This window comes from Pleurodeles waltl, chromosome 3_1 (genome assembly GCF_031143425.1).
Source record: "Pleurodeles waltl isolate 20211129_DDA chromosome 3_1, aPleWal1.hap1.20221129, whole genome shotgun sequence".
NCBI lineage: Eukaryota > Metazoa > Chordata > Amphibia > Caudata > Salamandridae > Pleurodeles > Pleurodeles waltl.
Genome location: NC_090440.1, coordinates 239,796,349 through 239,812,385, shown reverse-complemented (window position 1 = coordinate 239,812,385; position 16,037 = coordinate 239,796,349). Strand labels below are relative to the sequence as shown.

General features: G+C 43.8%; 1 protein-coding gene across 3 annotated transcripts in view; it reads left to right on the top strand.

Moving 5' to 3' along the window:
- The first annotated feature begins 10,196 nt into the window (after positions 1-10,196).
- CPEB1 (cytoplasmic polyadenylation element binding protein 1) overlaps positions 10,197-16,037 on the top strand; it is a 376,131-nt gene continuing 370,290 nt past the window's right edge. For 2 of the 3 annotated variants that reach the window (XM_069222313.1, XM_069222312.1), the window contains exon 1: positions 10,197-10,300. In XM_069222313.1, the coding sequence (XP_069078414.1) occupies positions 10,286-10,300 (15 nt within the window). In that variant the 5' untranslated portion in view covers positions 10,197-10,285. Of the gene's footprint in view, positions 10,301-15,648; positions 15,710-16,037 lie in introns of those variants that run through there. The other variant, XM_069222314.1, reaches the window with a different exon arrangement.

Here is a 16,037-nt window from a genome sequence, read left to right as displayed (position 1 = left end):
CCTTGTCATGCTTGCGGGGCGTTGGACATTGGAAGCAGGAGTGCCTGATGATGGTGCAGGAGGATGTTGTTCAACAAAGCAATGATGTCGGTGCATTTCAAAATGTGAAAGGACCGAGGCAGAGAGGTCCTAATCCGAACTCCCAAAATAATATGAATCAGATGCAGAGTTTTTCACTCATACAGCAGGTGCAGGTGCCACGCATACAGCTGATGCAGATGCAACAAATGCAACAGCAGGTTCCTATGGTACCTAGACAGCAAATGCAAGTGCCCTTAGCGCCGATGATACAGCAACAGGTGATGCTTCCTCAACAGGCCACAGGTCAAACAATGAGTCAAAATAACACAGTACCACAGTTCCCATTGCATGGTGAGGATGGAATAAACGGTGAATGGTCGGATGAGAGTTCAGATAGAGAGAAGTGTAGGCTTGCAGCGTTCTTGGAAGTAGATCAGAAAGGACCCTCTGTTCAGGGGAAAGTAATGGGTCACAAGGTTTCCTTCTTGGTTGATACAGGAGCTACACGCTCTACAGTCAGAAGCGCAGAGGTTCCGAAACTGCCCCTTTCGGGACGTACAGTCAAGGTGGTAGGAGTGGCAAATCAACTCCTGACAAACCCGATCACAGATCCGGTTCAGGTTGAGCTTGGCAATTCCCAGAGGTTGCACCGATTTGTGGTTTGCTATTCGAGTCCTGTGTCCCTACTGGGAAGAGACTTATTATGCAAGACAAGGTGTTCGATCACCTGTTCCGATGAGGGAATTGAAGTTCAAACAAACAGTGACGATGAAGGAGATGAAGGGCGGGTTTCAGAGCCTGAAACGGAGACCACAGATGAGGATTATCCTCTGATTAACTTCTTCCCGATGTTCACAGTGCCTGATCTTCCAGCAGACTTGCAGGGAACAGTCCAAGAGAAAGTGTGGGATTTGACAGGAAGGAAGTAGGACTGATAAAAGGAGTAGAACAAGTTAAAGGCAGTGTGAAGCCAAATGCTGTGTTTCCACAGGTACCGCAGTACCATATGGCGCAAGATGTCCTTATAAAGGTGGCACAATTAACTGCAGACTTTGTGAAACAGGGAGTCTTGAAGGAAGTGAGGAGCAGTCCATGTAATTCACCAATAATGGGACTGAGAAAGCCTTGTGGGAAAGTTCGGATTGTCCAAGACTTGAGAAAGATCAATGACATAGTGGTGAAATGCTGCCCAGTGGTGCCAAATCCAGCTGTGATTATGTTCCAGGTTGCATGTGATGCAGAGTGGTTCACAGTAATTGATTTGTCCCAAGCGTTCTTTTCTGTGGCTCTTCATGAGGACAGCCAATTTCTCTTCAGTTTCAAATTCCTGCATAAGGTTTACAATTGGTGTTGAATTCCTCAAGGGTTTTCAGAATCACCTTCCATATTCAATCAAATACTGAAGAAGGATTTGGAGTCATTGGAATTGCCTTTTCAATCGACTCTAGTGCAGTACATTGATGATCGCATCCAAAACGAGGGATAAGTACAAGTATGATTCGATTGCCTTACTGAATCACCTGGGAAAGAACGGACATAAGGTGTCCCCAAAGAAGCTGCAATATTGCCAGAAAGAGGTGAAGTATATGGGTCATCAAATTGAGAAAGGGTCGAGGAAGTTGTCCAGGGAAAGAGTGACTGCATAGTTACAGATGAATCCCCCAACTACACGGAGAGATGTTAGGATGTTTCTGGGAATAGTAGGTTACTGTCGTCAGTGGATCCCAAATTTTTCAGTCATCTCCAAGCCATTGGTGAGACTGACGGTCAAGGAAGGGCCAGATATCATAGTGCTGACAGAGAAAGAAATTAAGGTGTTTACTGAGCTAAGGGAGAGCATGTGCAGGGCTCCAGCTTTAGGTATGCCTGATTATGCGAAGCCTTTTGTTCTGTTTTGTCACGAACGTGATGCATGTTCTTTGTCTGTCCTGACACAGGTCCATTGAGGTGTAAACCGACCAGTAGCATATTTTTCAGCTACTTTGGATCCAGTTGCAGCAGCATTACTAGGTTGTCTGCGTGCAGTAGCAGCAGTTGGTCAAAGCCTCACACAGTGTGAGGGCATAGTGATGGGACATCCTTTAACAGTCATGGTCCCTCACTCAGTTGAGATCCTGTTGACCCGTACCAAAACGCAACACATGACAAATGCAAGACTGACAAAATATAAAACAATTATATTGGGGTTACCAAATGTAATGTTGAAAAGATGTACAGTGTTGAACCCAGCAACTTTGCTTCGAAATTAAAACACAGAAGTCGAAGATGTTAAAGATGTAGAAAATGATTGTCTTGAGGTAACAGAAATGTGCACCAAACCGAGGCCTGATATTAAAGATACCCAATTGGAAGAAAATGACTAAATTATCTTTGTAGATGGCTCATGTTTAAGGGACTCAGTAGGAGTGCTGGGAGCCGGATACGCTGTATGTACGATCTCTGGTATCCTGGAAGCGTCTTGGCTTGAAAGAGTATATTCTGCTCAAGTAGCTGAATTGGTTGCTCTTACTAGAGCTTGCCATGCCGCTGCCCAGCTGAGAGTGACTATCTATACTGATAGCAGATACGGATTTGGAATTGTCCATGATTTTGGCCAACTATGGTCACAGAGGGGTTTTCTGACCTCTTCTGGTTCTCCAGTGAAAAATGGTGAAAGAATTAAGGAGTTGTTGCACGCGATTCAGTTATCTCATGAAATTGCTGTCGTGAAATGCAGTGCTCGTTTGAAACCACAAGACTTTGTTTCAATGGGAAATGGATATGCGGAGCAAGTCGCAAGATTTTGCGCATTGAACTGTATATTATTTAAGGATCAGTGGGAATTGTTACCTGAAACAGAAAATGAGACATGCACAGGTTACGCATTATGGGTGATTGAAACCTTAGAAGAATTGAGATTGTTGCAGGGAAGTGACAGCAAAGATGAGAAGCGTTCTTGGGTTAGGATGCAATGTGTACAAAGACCAGATGACTTGTAGGTCTCAGATGAAGGGAAAATGGTCTTGCCGAACAGTCTCCTGTCACAGTTTGCAAGGTTTTATCATGGTCAAGCACATAATGGGAGGGATGCCATGATCAGGTTGTTCAAGATTGACTGGTTTAACCTGAAATTCAGACAAGCTGCAGAAGTGATCTGTCATAGGTGTATCATCTGTCAACAGATGAGTGCGGGGAAAGGAATAGTGGTGAATTTGAGCCACATTGGGAGAGCAGGAGGTCCATTTAGCAGAATGCAATTGGATTTTATTGAGATGCCCATGTGTGGAGGATTGAGATACGTGTTGGTGATTGTGTGTATCTTTAGTCACTGGATTAAAGCATACCCTACAAGTAGGAATGACAGTCTCACAGTAGCGAAGCTGCTGCTTAGGGAATTGATACCACGTTTCGGGTTTCCGATCTCTTTAGAATCAGATAGGGGAAGTCACTTCAACAACGAGGTGGTTAAGCTATTGTGTGCAGCATTGAACATTGAACAGAAGTTGCATTGTAGTTACCGCCCTGAAGCATTAGGACTAGTGGAACAGATGAATGGTACCCTGAAGTCGAGAATGGCAAAACTGTGTGCAGCCACGAATTTGAAATGGCCCGATGCATTGCCTTTGGTGTTAATGTCAATGAGGAATACACCTAACAAGAAGACAGGACTGTCTCCTCATGAGATTCTCATGGGTCGAGCTATGAAATTGCCTGCAGTGCCTGCGAATGCTCTTGTGAATATCACGGATGATATGGTGTTGGACTACTGCAAGGGTCTGGCTGACGTGGTCCGCTCTTTTTCTCACCAGGTGGAAGCTACCACCCTGCCTCTGATAAATGATCCAGGACACAATTTGAAAGCTGGTGACTGGGTTGTCATCAAGAAACACGTAAGGAAGTCGTGTTTGGAGCCACGTTGGAAGGGGCCATATCAAGTAATACTAATGACCACTACTGCTGTGAAGTGTGCGGGAACTCCGAATTGGATCCATGCCAGTCATACAAAAAGGTGACGTGTCCAATTGATGAGGAAGTTGAGTTGTTGAGAGTACCAGCAACAGAGAAGGAAGTCTCAGGGTCGGAGAGTGATCGAAGAGGAACTGAGACAGAAGGAGAGCCCGTTGAGGACGGCTTGGTCACTTCAGTAAGAGACAAAGGAGAGGAGACCCAGAGGGGTGACGGTGAGCCTATCTCAACTGAGGCACCAGGAGAGCCAAATCAGAGGGAGGTTCTCCAAGAAGCAGACGAATATGGAAATGAGCTAGAGCGCCTGACAGACCCAGAAGGCGAAGGAGTTGAGGTGGAAGGAAGTCAGAGTGTCCAGACTCCTCCTGAGCAAATTGCAGGTCCATCAAGAGAAAACACCAAAGAGTCAGAGGGGGATGAAGGGCTGCCACAGGAAAGATCAAGGACCAGAGAAACACTGAAAGGAGATAAGTGGCCAGAGTTGGAAGTGAAAAACGGAAAGGTGGTTTTCGAAGATGCAATAAAGGAAGAGGTTGATACAACAAGGAGAGAAGATCTAAGTGAAGGAGAGTTGCAAGGTGATCGCAAGTTGAAAAGAAAGAGAGTAGCGAACAGAAGGTACGCGGGTCCTGAATGGGTGTATGCAACGTCAGCTGAATGGCAACAAGAGTTCTTGGCGTTTTGCTTTGTTAGAGAGATCCCAGGTCAGTACTTTGGCACTTGAGTCTGGCTGAAGAGACTGAGTTGGCATAAGAACTGAATTAAAGAAAAAAAATTGAGAAAGAGAGGCTGATAACATACCGGATGAGACACTGATAACCTGAATTGACTTTTGAAAGCCGATTTTGACAAGCTGCTAACCTGAATTGACAAGGATCCTTGGAGTGAAACTGAGAACTGTAAATACTTGCTTGTTTTGACTTTGCTGTGAGAAAAAAAAGAAGAAAGTTTTCTAACTGTCCTCTGTTGTTGTTTGAATTAACCTTCCTTCACTTTCTGATTCTTTATAGATCATGGCTAACACTAGAGAGGATAATAGAGGGAGTAGGTGTTGTAAATATTTGGGTGTTGGTTTGGGTGTCGTGTGTGTGATATTCATCATAGTTGTGATTGTGGGTATGCCACTAATGGATAAGTGTGGGACTAACAATGCTACAGTTTCTGAGCCTACCACTGAACTAACAGCTTGGGAGAGGTTTGAGCAGGATACAAAATATTTGCATGAGGGAACTCACGCAAAAGGGGAACTATCCACTAATGTTTTCTATCGCTTGCTGAGTGAGTATGTTGATACAATGGATGCAAAGGATTGCTTTGTGTGCACACAGATTCCTGTTTCGGTGCAAGAGTGGGTTACCTATCATAGGGGGTCATTACGACCCTGGCGGCCGGCGGCAAGGTGGCGGTAACACCGCCAACAGGCTGGCGGTGTTCTGCCAGCAATTATGACCTTGGCGGAATTGACACGGCCATACTGCCGGCCCCTCCAATATCCCTCCAGGATTCCGCCTGGCGGTCATAGTCCACAGGGCATCGGTGCAAGCACCGCTGCCCTGGGGATTATGAGTCCCCGACCGCCAGCCTGTCCGTGGCGGTAGACACCGCCATTGAAAGGCTGGCGGTAAGGGGACTTGGGGTGCCCCTGAGGGCCCCTGAACTGCCCATGCACTTGGCATGGGCAGTGCAGGGGCCCCCAGGCATAGCCCCGTCGCGCATTTCACTGCCCGCTGCACATCAGCATTGCCGCCGGCTCTAATACGAGCCGGCAGCAATGTTGATGTGACATTTCCGCTGGGTCAGCGGACGGTAATACTGTTACCGTCCGCTGGCCCAGCGAAAATGTCATAATAGGGAGCCAGGAATACCACCGGCAATGGCGGTATTCTGTCTCCCGCGGCTGTCTTTTTACAAGACCGCCGAGGTCGTAATGACCCCCATAGTCTACCTTTAACATATGGGATAAGCTGTAGTCTGTTACTAACAAGACTCTATAACCAGGAAGAGATTCAGTATTTTTATTCAAACCTTCATCTTGTGTTTTCTTATGTGCCTATCATAGAGGATTTGAGTAGTGTAGCTAAGTACTATAGTATAAACTTAGTAAAGGGGTTCTTTGAGGCGCCATTAACAATTAGTACATCTTATGCACACCGCAATAATTTGACATGTTTGCTTACACCTGTAGAGAAAAGCTTTTTAGATCACACGGAAGAGAGAAGAAGGGCATTGAAGGGTAAATTAGAGAAAGGATAGCAGTAGCGAGCTTTTGCTAGTAGTGAGAGTTATAGTGCAATTAGGGAACAGGGGAAGCTAGCTTTAGATGCACTACACGTAGGTAAGCTTTGCATATCTAGGCCAAAATCATATTATGACAATGTGTTTGTGGGAATGAGTGAATGTAAGCATGTGTTTTTGTTTCAGAGTAAGTGGACGTTCATGTTAAATGGACAGGATCCAACAATCCCTGGGATCTATTATATATGTGGACTTAATGCTTATTACCGTCGTCCAAAGAGATGGTATGGGACATGTTATTTGGGAATAGTTTTCCCAAAGATATATCAACTTGACGATTTAAAAAAGTTTCCGAAATTGTCTGAATTACATCGCAATAGATAAAAGAGAGAGACTGCTGCTGGTGTAGTAGGAAACATATTTGGGGCGATAATTCCTTCAGTGGGAGTTATCCTAAACTCAATAGAAGATTCGAAAGTTATCTACTATTGTGGATAACATGCTGACAAATTTTACAGGGGCTATACTCCTGATGGATACTGAACTTACTGCGGAGAGGGCTATGACTCTTCAAAACAGGCTTGCTTTAGACATTCTTTTAGCGAAAAATGGCGGACTCTGTAAGATGCTTAATGAGCGTCACTGCTGTGCTTACATTTCAGACAATAGTAATGAGATTAGAAGTATGCTTACTAACTTAACTAGGGATAGTACAGATTTGAAGGAACTGAAAGAACCAGGTGTTTGGGAAAAGGTTGGGAAAGGATTTGCTTCAGTGAGAAATTGGTTTAGTAGTATTTGGCATGGGATATTGGCGAAAATAATACAGGGAGTATAAATTGTTATAGCTTGCTTATTTGGATTATGGGTGGCATGTAAATTAAGTAAAAGAATACAATTGAAGATGGCGAAAAATAATAAGAGGAGGGAAGAAGAACAAAGGGAAAAATTATTCAGGGCAAAATCACAGGGGGAAAGGTTAAGAGAAGAGATTGAAATGAAGGAATTTTAGAATGTAAAATTTGAGGGGAAAGGTTTGTGTGATGAGAAGAGTCATCAGAGGAGGGATTGTTGGAGTGTGTCTTGTAAAATGAATATTAACATGAAAAGCTTGCAATATATTGTGTAATGAAACTGCAGAGAGAATGCGTTAATGTAGAAAAATAAGGTACGTGTTTGAAATGTGCCCACGGGGAGTGGCCACCAATGTATACGAAGACTAATGAAACTTATTATTGATGGATTCATTATGTACTAATGTTATGAATTTGTATCAGCATATTATAATTAGAGTCATATATTAGGGGTTTGTTAACTAAATTACTAGGCCTTAGTTAGCAAGGGTCTGGGCCTAGCTGCCTGGTCTCATATTAAACTGTGTTTTTCCTAACGTGCAATGTGCTGTCTTCCTGAAGGACACAAAGCTGTACTTTTCCAGAAGCTAGAGATGTGTGTGTAGCCGTAGTAAATTCTTTCTCATGGGACCCGACTTGCTCAAGGAGACATTCTTGTTGAATGCAACAGTGTAATTCGTAACAGGTGCAAGGCTGCCTGGAGTAGGAGAAAACAATGGGACTACTGACTGGAGCGTAAAGTGTAACTTTTCTTACCTGACGAAGACCCGATGAAGACGTCAATAACATGGACCAATCAACGGCATGAGAACTGTGTTCTGTGGGAAATTCTAGTGAGGTGTGTGAAGAATTATTGGACAGAGATAATAATGCACCAAATATTTATCCAATGGGGAATTAAGGGCTAGTTCGACAGTTTTGATATAACCGCACCACCCGAGGAGAAATCAGCCATTATTCGGACATTATTGGCCATTATTCTGACATTCTGCCTTAAGCCATACTTTGCCATTGCTCTTTTGAGCCTTTGCTGTTTATTCTTCCTGATACCTTAAACCATCCTCTAAGTCCTTACTGATGCTTACTTCTCCTCCATATGAGGGAAGAGCCTTATTCTTTAGCTATGCCATACTGAGACTTTGCCCTGTCCTATCCTTGATGATGGTGAATCGACTGATGTCCTGAGGACGAAGACTGACGCTGTTTGCTGATTCATTTGGAGGGGTAACTATCTGATGAAAATTGTAATTGTCTATTTGCCTTTTCTTTCTAGGTACCAACTGCTCTTTTGATAGAGGCCATAGTTAGATGTTTTCCAAATTTGTGTTTGCTAAATTGTTTTGCATGAAGTCCAACATGCTGATGCTAATTCGAGGTTAGTTAAGGTGTTCACAAATATCTGACGCAAATAGACAAATGACTGAGTTCTCGCTTTGTTGAATCTTGCACTCTAAGACTTTGCTAAGCTGCTTCTTATTACTGATGTGTTAATGCTTAATGAATATTCTCTATGCGTCGATTAACTGTGCTCAAATTATGTATCTGAAGAGTTACTAATGAGATTGATTGCTAATGAGATTAACAGAGATGACTATTAGATTGTAATCAATAGAGAATAAATATCCTAACACTTAACCAGATTTGTGTGGTTATTCATGACTGAAAGGACATGGTGCTTTTCATTTATCGATTCTTATTAAATGTTATTGATTATCTTGTTGATTGGTTACTAAGAATATCGATTGGGTTATTGATTTATTGATTTTGTGATGCCAGAAAGATACCTCGTACTGGGATACTGTGAAGTCCCCGAACGTGGTCAAAAGGTTCATCGGCCTACGCGTGTCTCCTTGTAAGTTTACTTATCAAGGTTCTGACACGCTATCAATCCATACACATACTCACAACTCCATTTATACACGCTCTCACAACTCCATTCATACATGCATTCATAACATCCTTACACGCACACACAACTCATTCATACACGCACTCACAACTCCATTCATAGACGCATTCACAACATCCATAAACGCACTCACAACTCTATTCATACACGCACTCACAACTCTATTCTTACACGCACTCACAACTCCATTCATACACGCATTCACAACATCCATACATGCACTCACAATTCTATTCATACAAGCACTCACAACTCCATTCATACATGCATTCACAACATCCATACATGCACTCACAACTCTATTCATACACAAACTCACAACTCCAGTCATACAGGCATTCATGCACGCATACTCACACCCATCCATGCATACTCACACGCATACACACTAACATGCAGACAGGCACTCACTTCATCATATGGACAAGCATACAACCACGCACACACACATTCATGCACACACACAGACACCACACACTCATACACGCACAGACAACACCCCCCACCCTCCCACCCTTGTTGGACGATCACCTTACCTCTTCCGGGGAGAAGGTCGTCCGTCGGGGAACAGGAAGGCAGGTCCCCGCCACCAGGACACCAACAGACCACATTATGGGCCATATTATGGTGGGCGGTGTCCTACTGGCGAGGTGGTGCAGTTGGTGGAACAGCCAGAGCGCCTCGGCCCGCCAGCATGACTACTGCCGGATTTCTGCCCAAAGTATGGCCGAAATTCGAAAGTACCCTTGATATGGCGGGCTGGAGACCACCAGCACTGACGGTCTCCTGGAGCCCGTGGCTTTGGCGGTCTTCATGGAAGACCGCAAAAGTCAAAATGAGGGCCTATATTTTGTTTGATGCTCCTGCATTGCTCCCACAATCAATCTGTGGATATTCACTTAATTTTTTGCATTCCAGTTTCAAATTACTTAACATCTACACTATAACACTTACTATTGTACATGTAGCCACTTAATTTATATACACTTAATCTGTTCATAGTTAATTTTTTAAGCAGTCACGGACCCACTGAGAGTCTTCGCGGACCACAGCTTGGGAACCACTGTTCTAGGGTGAGTTTACAGCGTGCACGCTAGGGCCGGAACTTACACTTTGCACACGCTCCCTGCGCTAGTCCTGCAGGTGTGTTGAGGGCCCAAGAGCGTTGGAGACGGTGGGGGCGGGGCACGCGCGTCTATAAGAGGCCTGATCCGGGGCGGGTTTAATTGTTGCAAAAATACAATCTGTATCTCGGTTTTATTAGATCCCTGTGTGTATTGTGCCCCCTTCCTTAGGTGCCGTTCCTCGCAGAAGTTCCAACATGGCCTTTCCGTTGGTAAGGAGTTCACACCGGTCCTCGTTAAATACTATGGAAGGACATCAATAGAAAATCGTCAAGCGTGTATTTAAAAATGCAATAATAGTAGTCATTTTTGTAACGTTAATGCATTAATGGAATTGTTGATCCTTTGAAAATGCTCAGTTAATGTTGCAACGTTATGCATTCGTCAACTGTGTTCGTATAGCGCATACCCAGGTACTTCTGTAATTGTCTGTTCCTGCGTTTTATAACTTGTGCCCAGGTCCGAGTATCAAATGCTTCTCCAAAATTAGTCCTCATCTTAACACGCCTAAGCATGTATCCGTGATGCGAGAAATGGTCGTATCATTTCGCCTATTGGCTTGTTTGTATATGCAAAACCTTAGCGCCGTGCACGCGTTACTTTTTCAGAAATCTTAAAAAATGCGCAGTTAATATTCTGTTTTATGGTGGTGCACGGCTGTTTTGTGTTTTTTTTTTTTCCAAAACTTTGGTGAGCAGTCCTTTTGGGGGGCGGGGCAGTTCCCGTTTGTTTTCGCCGGTGGGTAACTTAAGTAGAAGCTAACTTCTCCTTGCCCTGATATACTTTTGTTTGTTTTAACGATCACAGCTCCACAGGGCCTACGAGTTCTATTTGCGCAAGATGTCCACCTTTTGGATGAATAGCGGAATGGAGTTCTGGTAGTCGTGTGTGTGTATATATATATATATATATATATATATATATATATTTGTTTTTTATTTATTTATTTTATGTTGAATTTTTGTTCATGTGCTGCTTTTTCCTTTTAAGCGAGGGCTGAACTGTATCTAGAAGGAACTCCATGTTGAAAAAAACACCAACGACTGTTCGCTGCTGTTTGGACTCCTCCTGCTCATTTGCACGTGCCGGTTGTCTATTACTCTGTTCGCGAGTTTACACTTGTAGGCTGTCTGGGTTTTGTGGAGTGCACGCGCACACTACGTAGTCCGCCATATACGCATGCATGAAGACAGCAACACGCCTACAGGTATCCCAGGACGGTCATAGATAACCATGCACACACTTGGTATAGGGAAAGCACCCGCGCTGAAGCATAGGGAAAGATGGACAGCGTTTGTTTCAAATCATTAACACTGTAAAAACTCTTCTAGTTACACACCAAGCACCATCAAAACGGACCATCTGAAACCATTGTTCTCGAATTCAAATGATGGCCTTTTCAGATGTAATGGAAAGGGTACCCAGACTAGGTCATTTTCTCTGATGATTGGGCTGTACGAATACGAGTAACGTAATTGAGTTAAAGGATTCATATCTGGATATTAGTTTCACAGATGAAGTGGAGTTGCTTAGTTCCTTCTGAGAAGGAACTTCCCCTTGTCAATTCAATTACTGTCCTCTGAAACGAACCTACCTGGCTAACGAGACAGTGCTTGCCATGTGCTTCTGTGATTGTTCCCAGTGAAGTTGGGTCATGTTTTCTCTCTAGAAGTAACATGTTACTTATTCAGTGCTGGTCTTTCTGTTTGAGTATTTTTAGTCCAGGTCAATTGAAGCAAGACTACAACCTCTCTAATGCACCGGTTTAAAGGCCTAGATTACAATGGCACGACTGTGCATGACCTATCGCCCTGCAGTCTCCATGGCATTGCTTTAAAATACTCGCTTACGTAGTTTACATATTTACAAATCAGTTTGCTCTTCATAGCTCGACTCGCTTTAGGTTTCCTCTTCTTAATTTAAGTGTCTTATACTGATTTACTACAGCCTGGATGAAAAACATTAAACTTGAGTACCTTGTTTTATTCTGCTTGTTGCATTAGAAATGACCATATTTTCGTTTCCATGCATATATTCTATAAAATGATTTTAATCATTAATGGCGATGTAAGCTTCTAAACACTGGTATAGATAAATTTGAGTAACTAAATTGGTGCCACACCCTAGAATGCTTTGAGGTGATGTTTTAAGAGCATGGTCCAATGAAACTATCAGATTTCATGGCGCAGCAACCTTCAACTCAATTGTCATCACATGGCACAACATAATGCACCAATTAGAAAGCATGCAATTTGACAAACCAGACACAACTCATCTTGATCTAAGTAATACATTGTAATTGGAGTGGGGAACTACTCGAGAAATAATGCCCCTTGTCAGGGTGAACCATCTGTCACTAAATGAACCTGAGCACAACCCTTTGGTAGCTATGGCTCAATTACATATTTACAGTAATGCAATGTGTGAAGTATGTATGCAGTACCAAAACAGTAGGTTAAAACAAATCCTAAACCAAATTCTAAAAATAGAGTAAAACGTCAAAAATCCAATAAGGAGAACTGGGGGTGTGTTAAACTTTAAGTAGCACTGAGAAGGGGTAGGATTAATGATCTGATCGGATTGCAGCACCTCCAGGACATCACCCAGGTGAAATTTGAGACGGATCATGAGGGAGACTAGGTTGAATACACCAGCCAGGTTTTTCTCGGCCAAAGATTTTACTTTTTAAATTCCAGACTACTACAGGTACTTTAAAGCCACCTCTCCCCTCTTTGGGAAGGCACTTGGAGACTCGCAGCAGCAGAGCCTAATCCGGTCTCCACTGGTCAGCTGGGTACTTAAGTAAATAGTAGCTTCTTGTCTTCATGTAGCCACTTAGGTCTGCTCTCTGGAGTCCTTGTCATAGTACTTGGTACAAGAGCGAGCAGATGCAGTTCTTCAGGTCGGATAATAGTTCCAGATCTCTTCTGATTTTCCACAGATTCAGAAAGTGATCTGAAGATGCCTCATTATGCCTAGCCTGAGCAAGGAGAGGGGGGTGACACTTGTCTTCTCCCTAACAAATGGAGTAAAAGGTGAGGCTAATGCTACCAACATTTTCAGTAGTTTCGGTTAGTCTCATTGCAAATGGGCCCAAAATGCATTGGTTCAGGGTATTTTTAAAATGGTAAACCTTTGGTCACAGTAAAACTTGGGCTGTGGGTGTAGTATGGGAACCCTTGTGTTAACCCATATTGAACACTAGAATCTAGTTTTGAGCAGGTACTGTACCCAGCACAAAACCAGAGATGGAAGACTGTTAGGACAAAAGGGGCCTTCAACCAGATTGGATACACAAGCATTGCCTTGGCATCCTGTTCTCTCCTTTCAAGTGTGCCCAAGTGGTATACGTGAGTCCAGCAGACCTGTCAGGCAGGAGTTGAGTGTCAAAGGATGCTCACAGCCCCATCCTGCAGAATATGGAGTTGAAAGGATTCATGTCTGCTAATTCAGGCCTATCTATTTGCTCCTGGGAGGTATTTCACACCTTGTCAAGGATACTACGTGGCTGGGTGAAGATGGAGAACCAATGCAAAGTAGCCCCTAAGAACTCCAGGCAGGGAAAAGGTAACTTCCTGAAAGCTACTTTATTTTATTATTTATTGCAAATCAGACTGCACCATTGAATTTTATTTTTTATAACCAATAATGTTTAATTGTTCTTGATGGTCCCTTTCCTGAGATAGTATTTTAACCTGTACACTGCTTTGCTATATAGGACAGCTAAGTCTTCCTTCTGTAGTCAAAATAGCATTTGGGTGTTAACATGTGCTTACATTGACTTGCCTTTCTACATGTCATACTTCTAAATACCATTCTCCCTTCCTTCTGGGCTTCAAGGTGTACATGAGGTGGGGTAATTCTAAAAAGGGAGGTAGTCACCTGTCAAAAGGGTTTGGGTTAAATTGCAGTTTTTACACTGCTACAGTTAGGCTACACAGGGTAAGCCTAAAGCGGTTTTCACTACCTCTGTATTGGGTGGCACAATAGGTGCTGCAGTTCACTAGGGACATTGAACTTTCAAGTCCTGAGTACACTTTGTGCCTTATTACTAGAAAGTTATATGCAAGTTAAATATACAAATAGGAGCATACCAATTCAACCAGGTTTGAGAGCACAGGCACTTTACTACTGGCTAGCAGATTTAAAATGTACAGAGTTCAAGTACAGTTATGTTTTGCAGCCTATGTACTGTGGAGGTATGCAGGGCCTATGAACTTATGTTCTTATATTACTCAACTAGTACAACCCACATGGTGTACCTGTTGCCAGAACCACAAAAGCAAATTAAAGTCGGTTTCCCACCCATATGATCACTCTACATACACTTGTATACTCTGTGCTTTCAGAGACCGCATGTGCCACAGGTGCATTATCCACTTGAGCATTTCACGCACCAAAACAGCATCAAGCACATGTATCAAATTGTGCTCGAAACTTTTCAGACTGCAGTACGAGTGTGCATTTCACAGCCAGTGCCTCAAATGCACTTACAACCAAGAGCTCTCCTCTCCCTGTGAAGTCATAATCCATTTGTCTTCAGCTTACAGCATCTTGCTCTTACACCACAGCACCATTGACTCAACTTTTCATCATTAAGTTGGATTCATTACAAACCATGGATTTTACCTAATACAAACCTCGATTGATTTCGGTGACTGCAAAACCTTTACAATGGCACAAGCAGGAGAAAAGCATAAAGGTCTTTTTTAATGTGTTAAAGCATGAGGTTAGCACATGATAGTGAAACATATTGGGGGGTGGGAGGGAAGAGCAGATGGAATGGGCTAGAGTAGTTGGTGAGCTTGCCGTGCAGTGAAATTCACGCATTAAGACGAAAGGATACACCCAAACTACCAACACCATGAGATGAAAGATGAATACTCCAGGTGGCTTAGTGACTAGCAAAACAGATGTCATTGAACGTGTGAGAAACGAAAGCGAAGCAGAGAAACCTCAACCTGTGCCTGGTAGGATGAACATATCGTAGTCATAGTCAACCATTACATGAAACCACACTAATCTAGTAATGTTTAATCGCATTGGACCATTGATGGGAATCCGACTGCAACACCGTGCAAGCCTTATTTTTATACTGCACTATTGTTGCCGAGCATCAAAGACGAGCCACACCCCATTCGTATTCGCTGGACGCATGCACTCGAGAAGCAGAGCAACACTAAAGTCCTTATTGGGCGTTCCTTAAATGGTTGAAAATGCGCATACATTGCATTTGGCTGGTATGAGCGGTGCTTTATTTTAATTGCAATTACGTTCTGACCGCACGTCAGTTCTGCGTAGCAGCGCAGGTTGGAGCTACCCCTGCTCCTACCATTCTAGAATTTTTCAGGCTCTTTGGAACGCGGAGGGAGGGGCGGAAGACGTCGCGTCACGCGCTTGGCTATACAGAGGGCCGCGTGCCCAAGCTCGTGGCATTCACATGTTAACGCGCGCAGCTGTTGTCCCGTGGTTGTCGACGGCGCACGCGCTGGGAGGAAATGAGTGCACGGGCGGCTCCGCGGCACGAGGCCCGTAGGCCCTTTGCTGGGAACAGTGACAGTGGGTGTCTCCGGGAGTGGAAGGGGCTATGTGGCCTGCTGCAGTGCTGGCAGCGGAAGCAGGTAGGGAGTGGTTGCGATGATGTATCGTGACTAGAAATGCGCCCCAGCCCAATTTAGAGCAGAGTGACCGGATTTACTTTGCCGAATCCGGGCGCTCAGTGTTAAAATATTTGGCTACCTGGGAGTTTTTGGTGCAGAACGGATCCCGAATGAGCAAAAGAGCCTTGCCGTCCGACCTGATGATAAATGGCTGTTAGTAATTTCCTACTGATGGAAGTGGGACGTCTCTCTCAGCAGCGTGCCTTCAACGAACCGTCTTCCCGACATGGCTGCCATTTGGGTCTACGTACTACCGAAACGGTTGTCAAGGAAAGGCCCTCTCTATTAA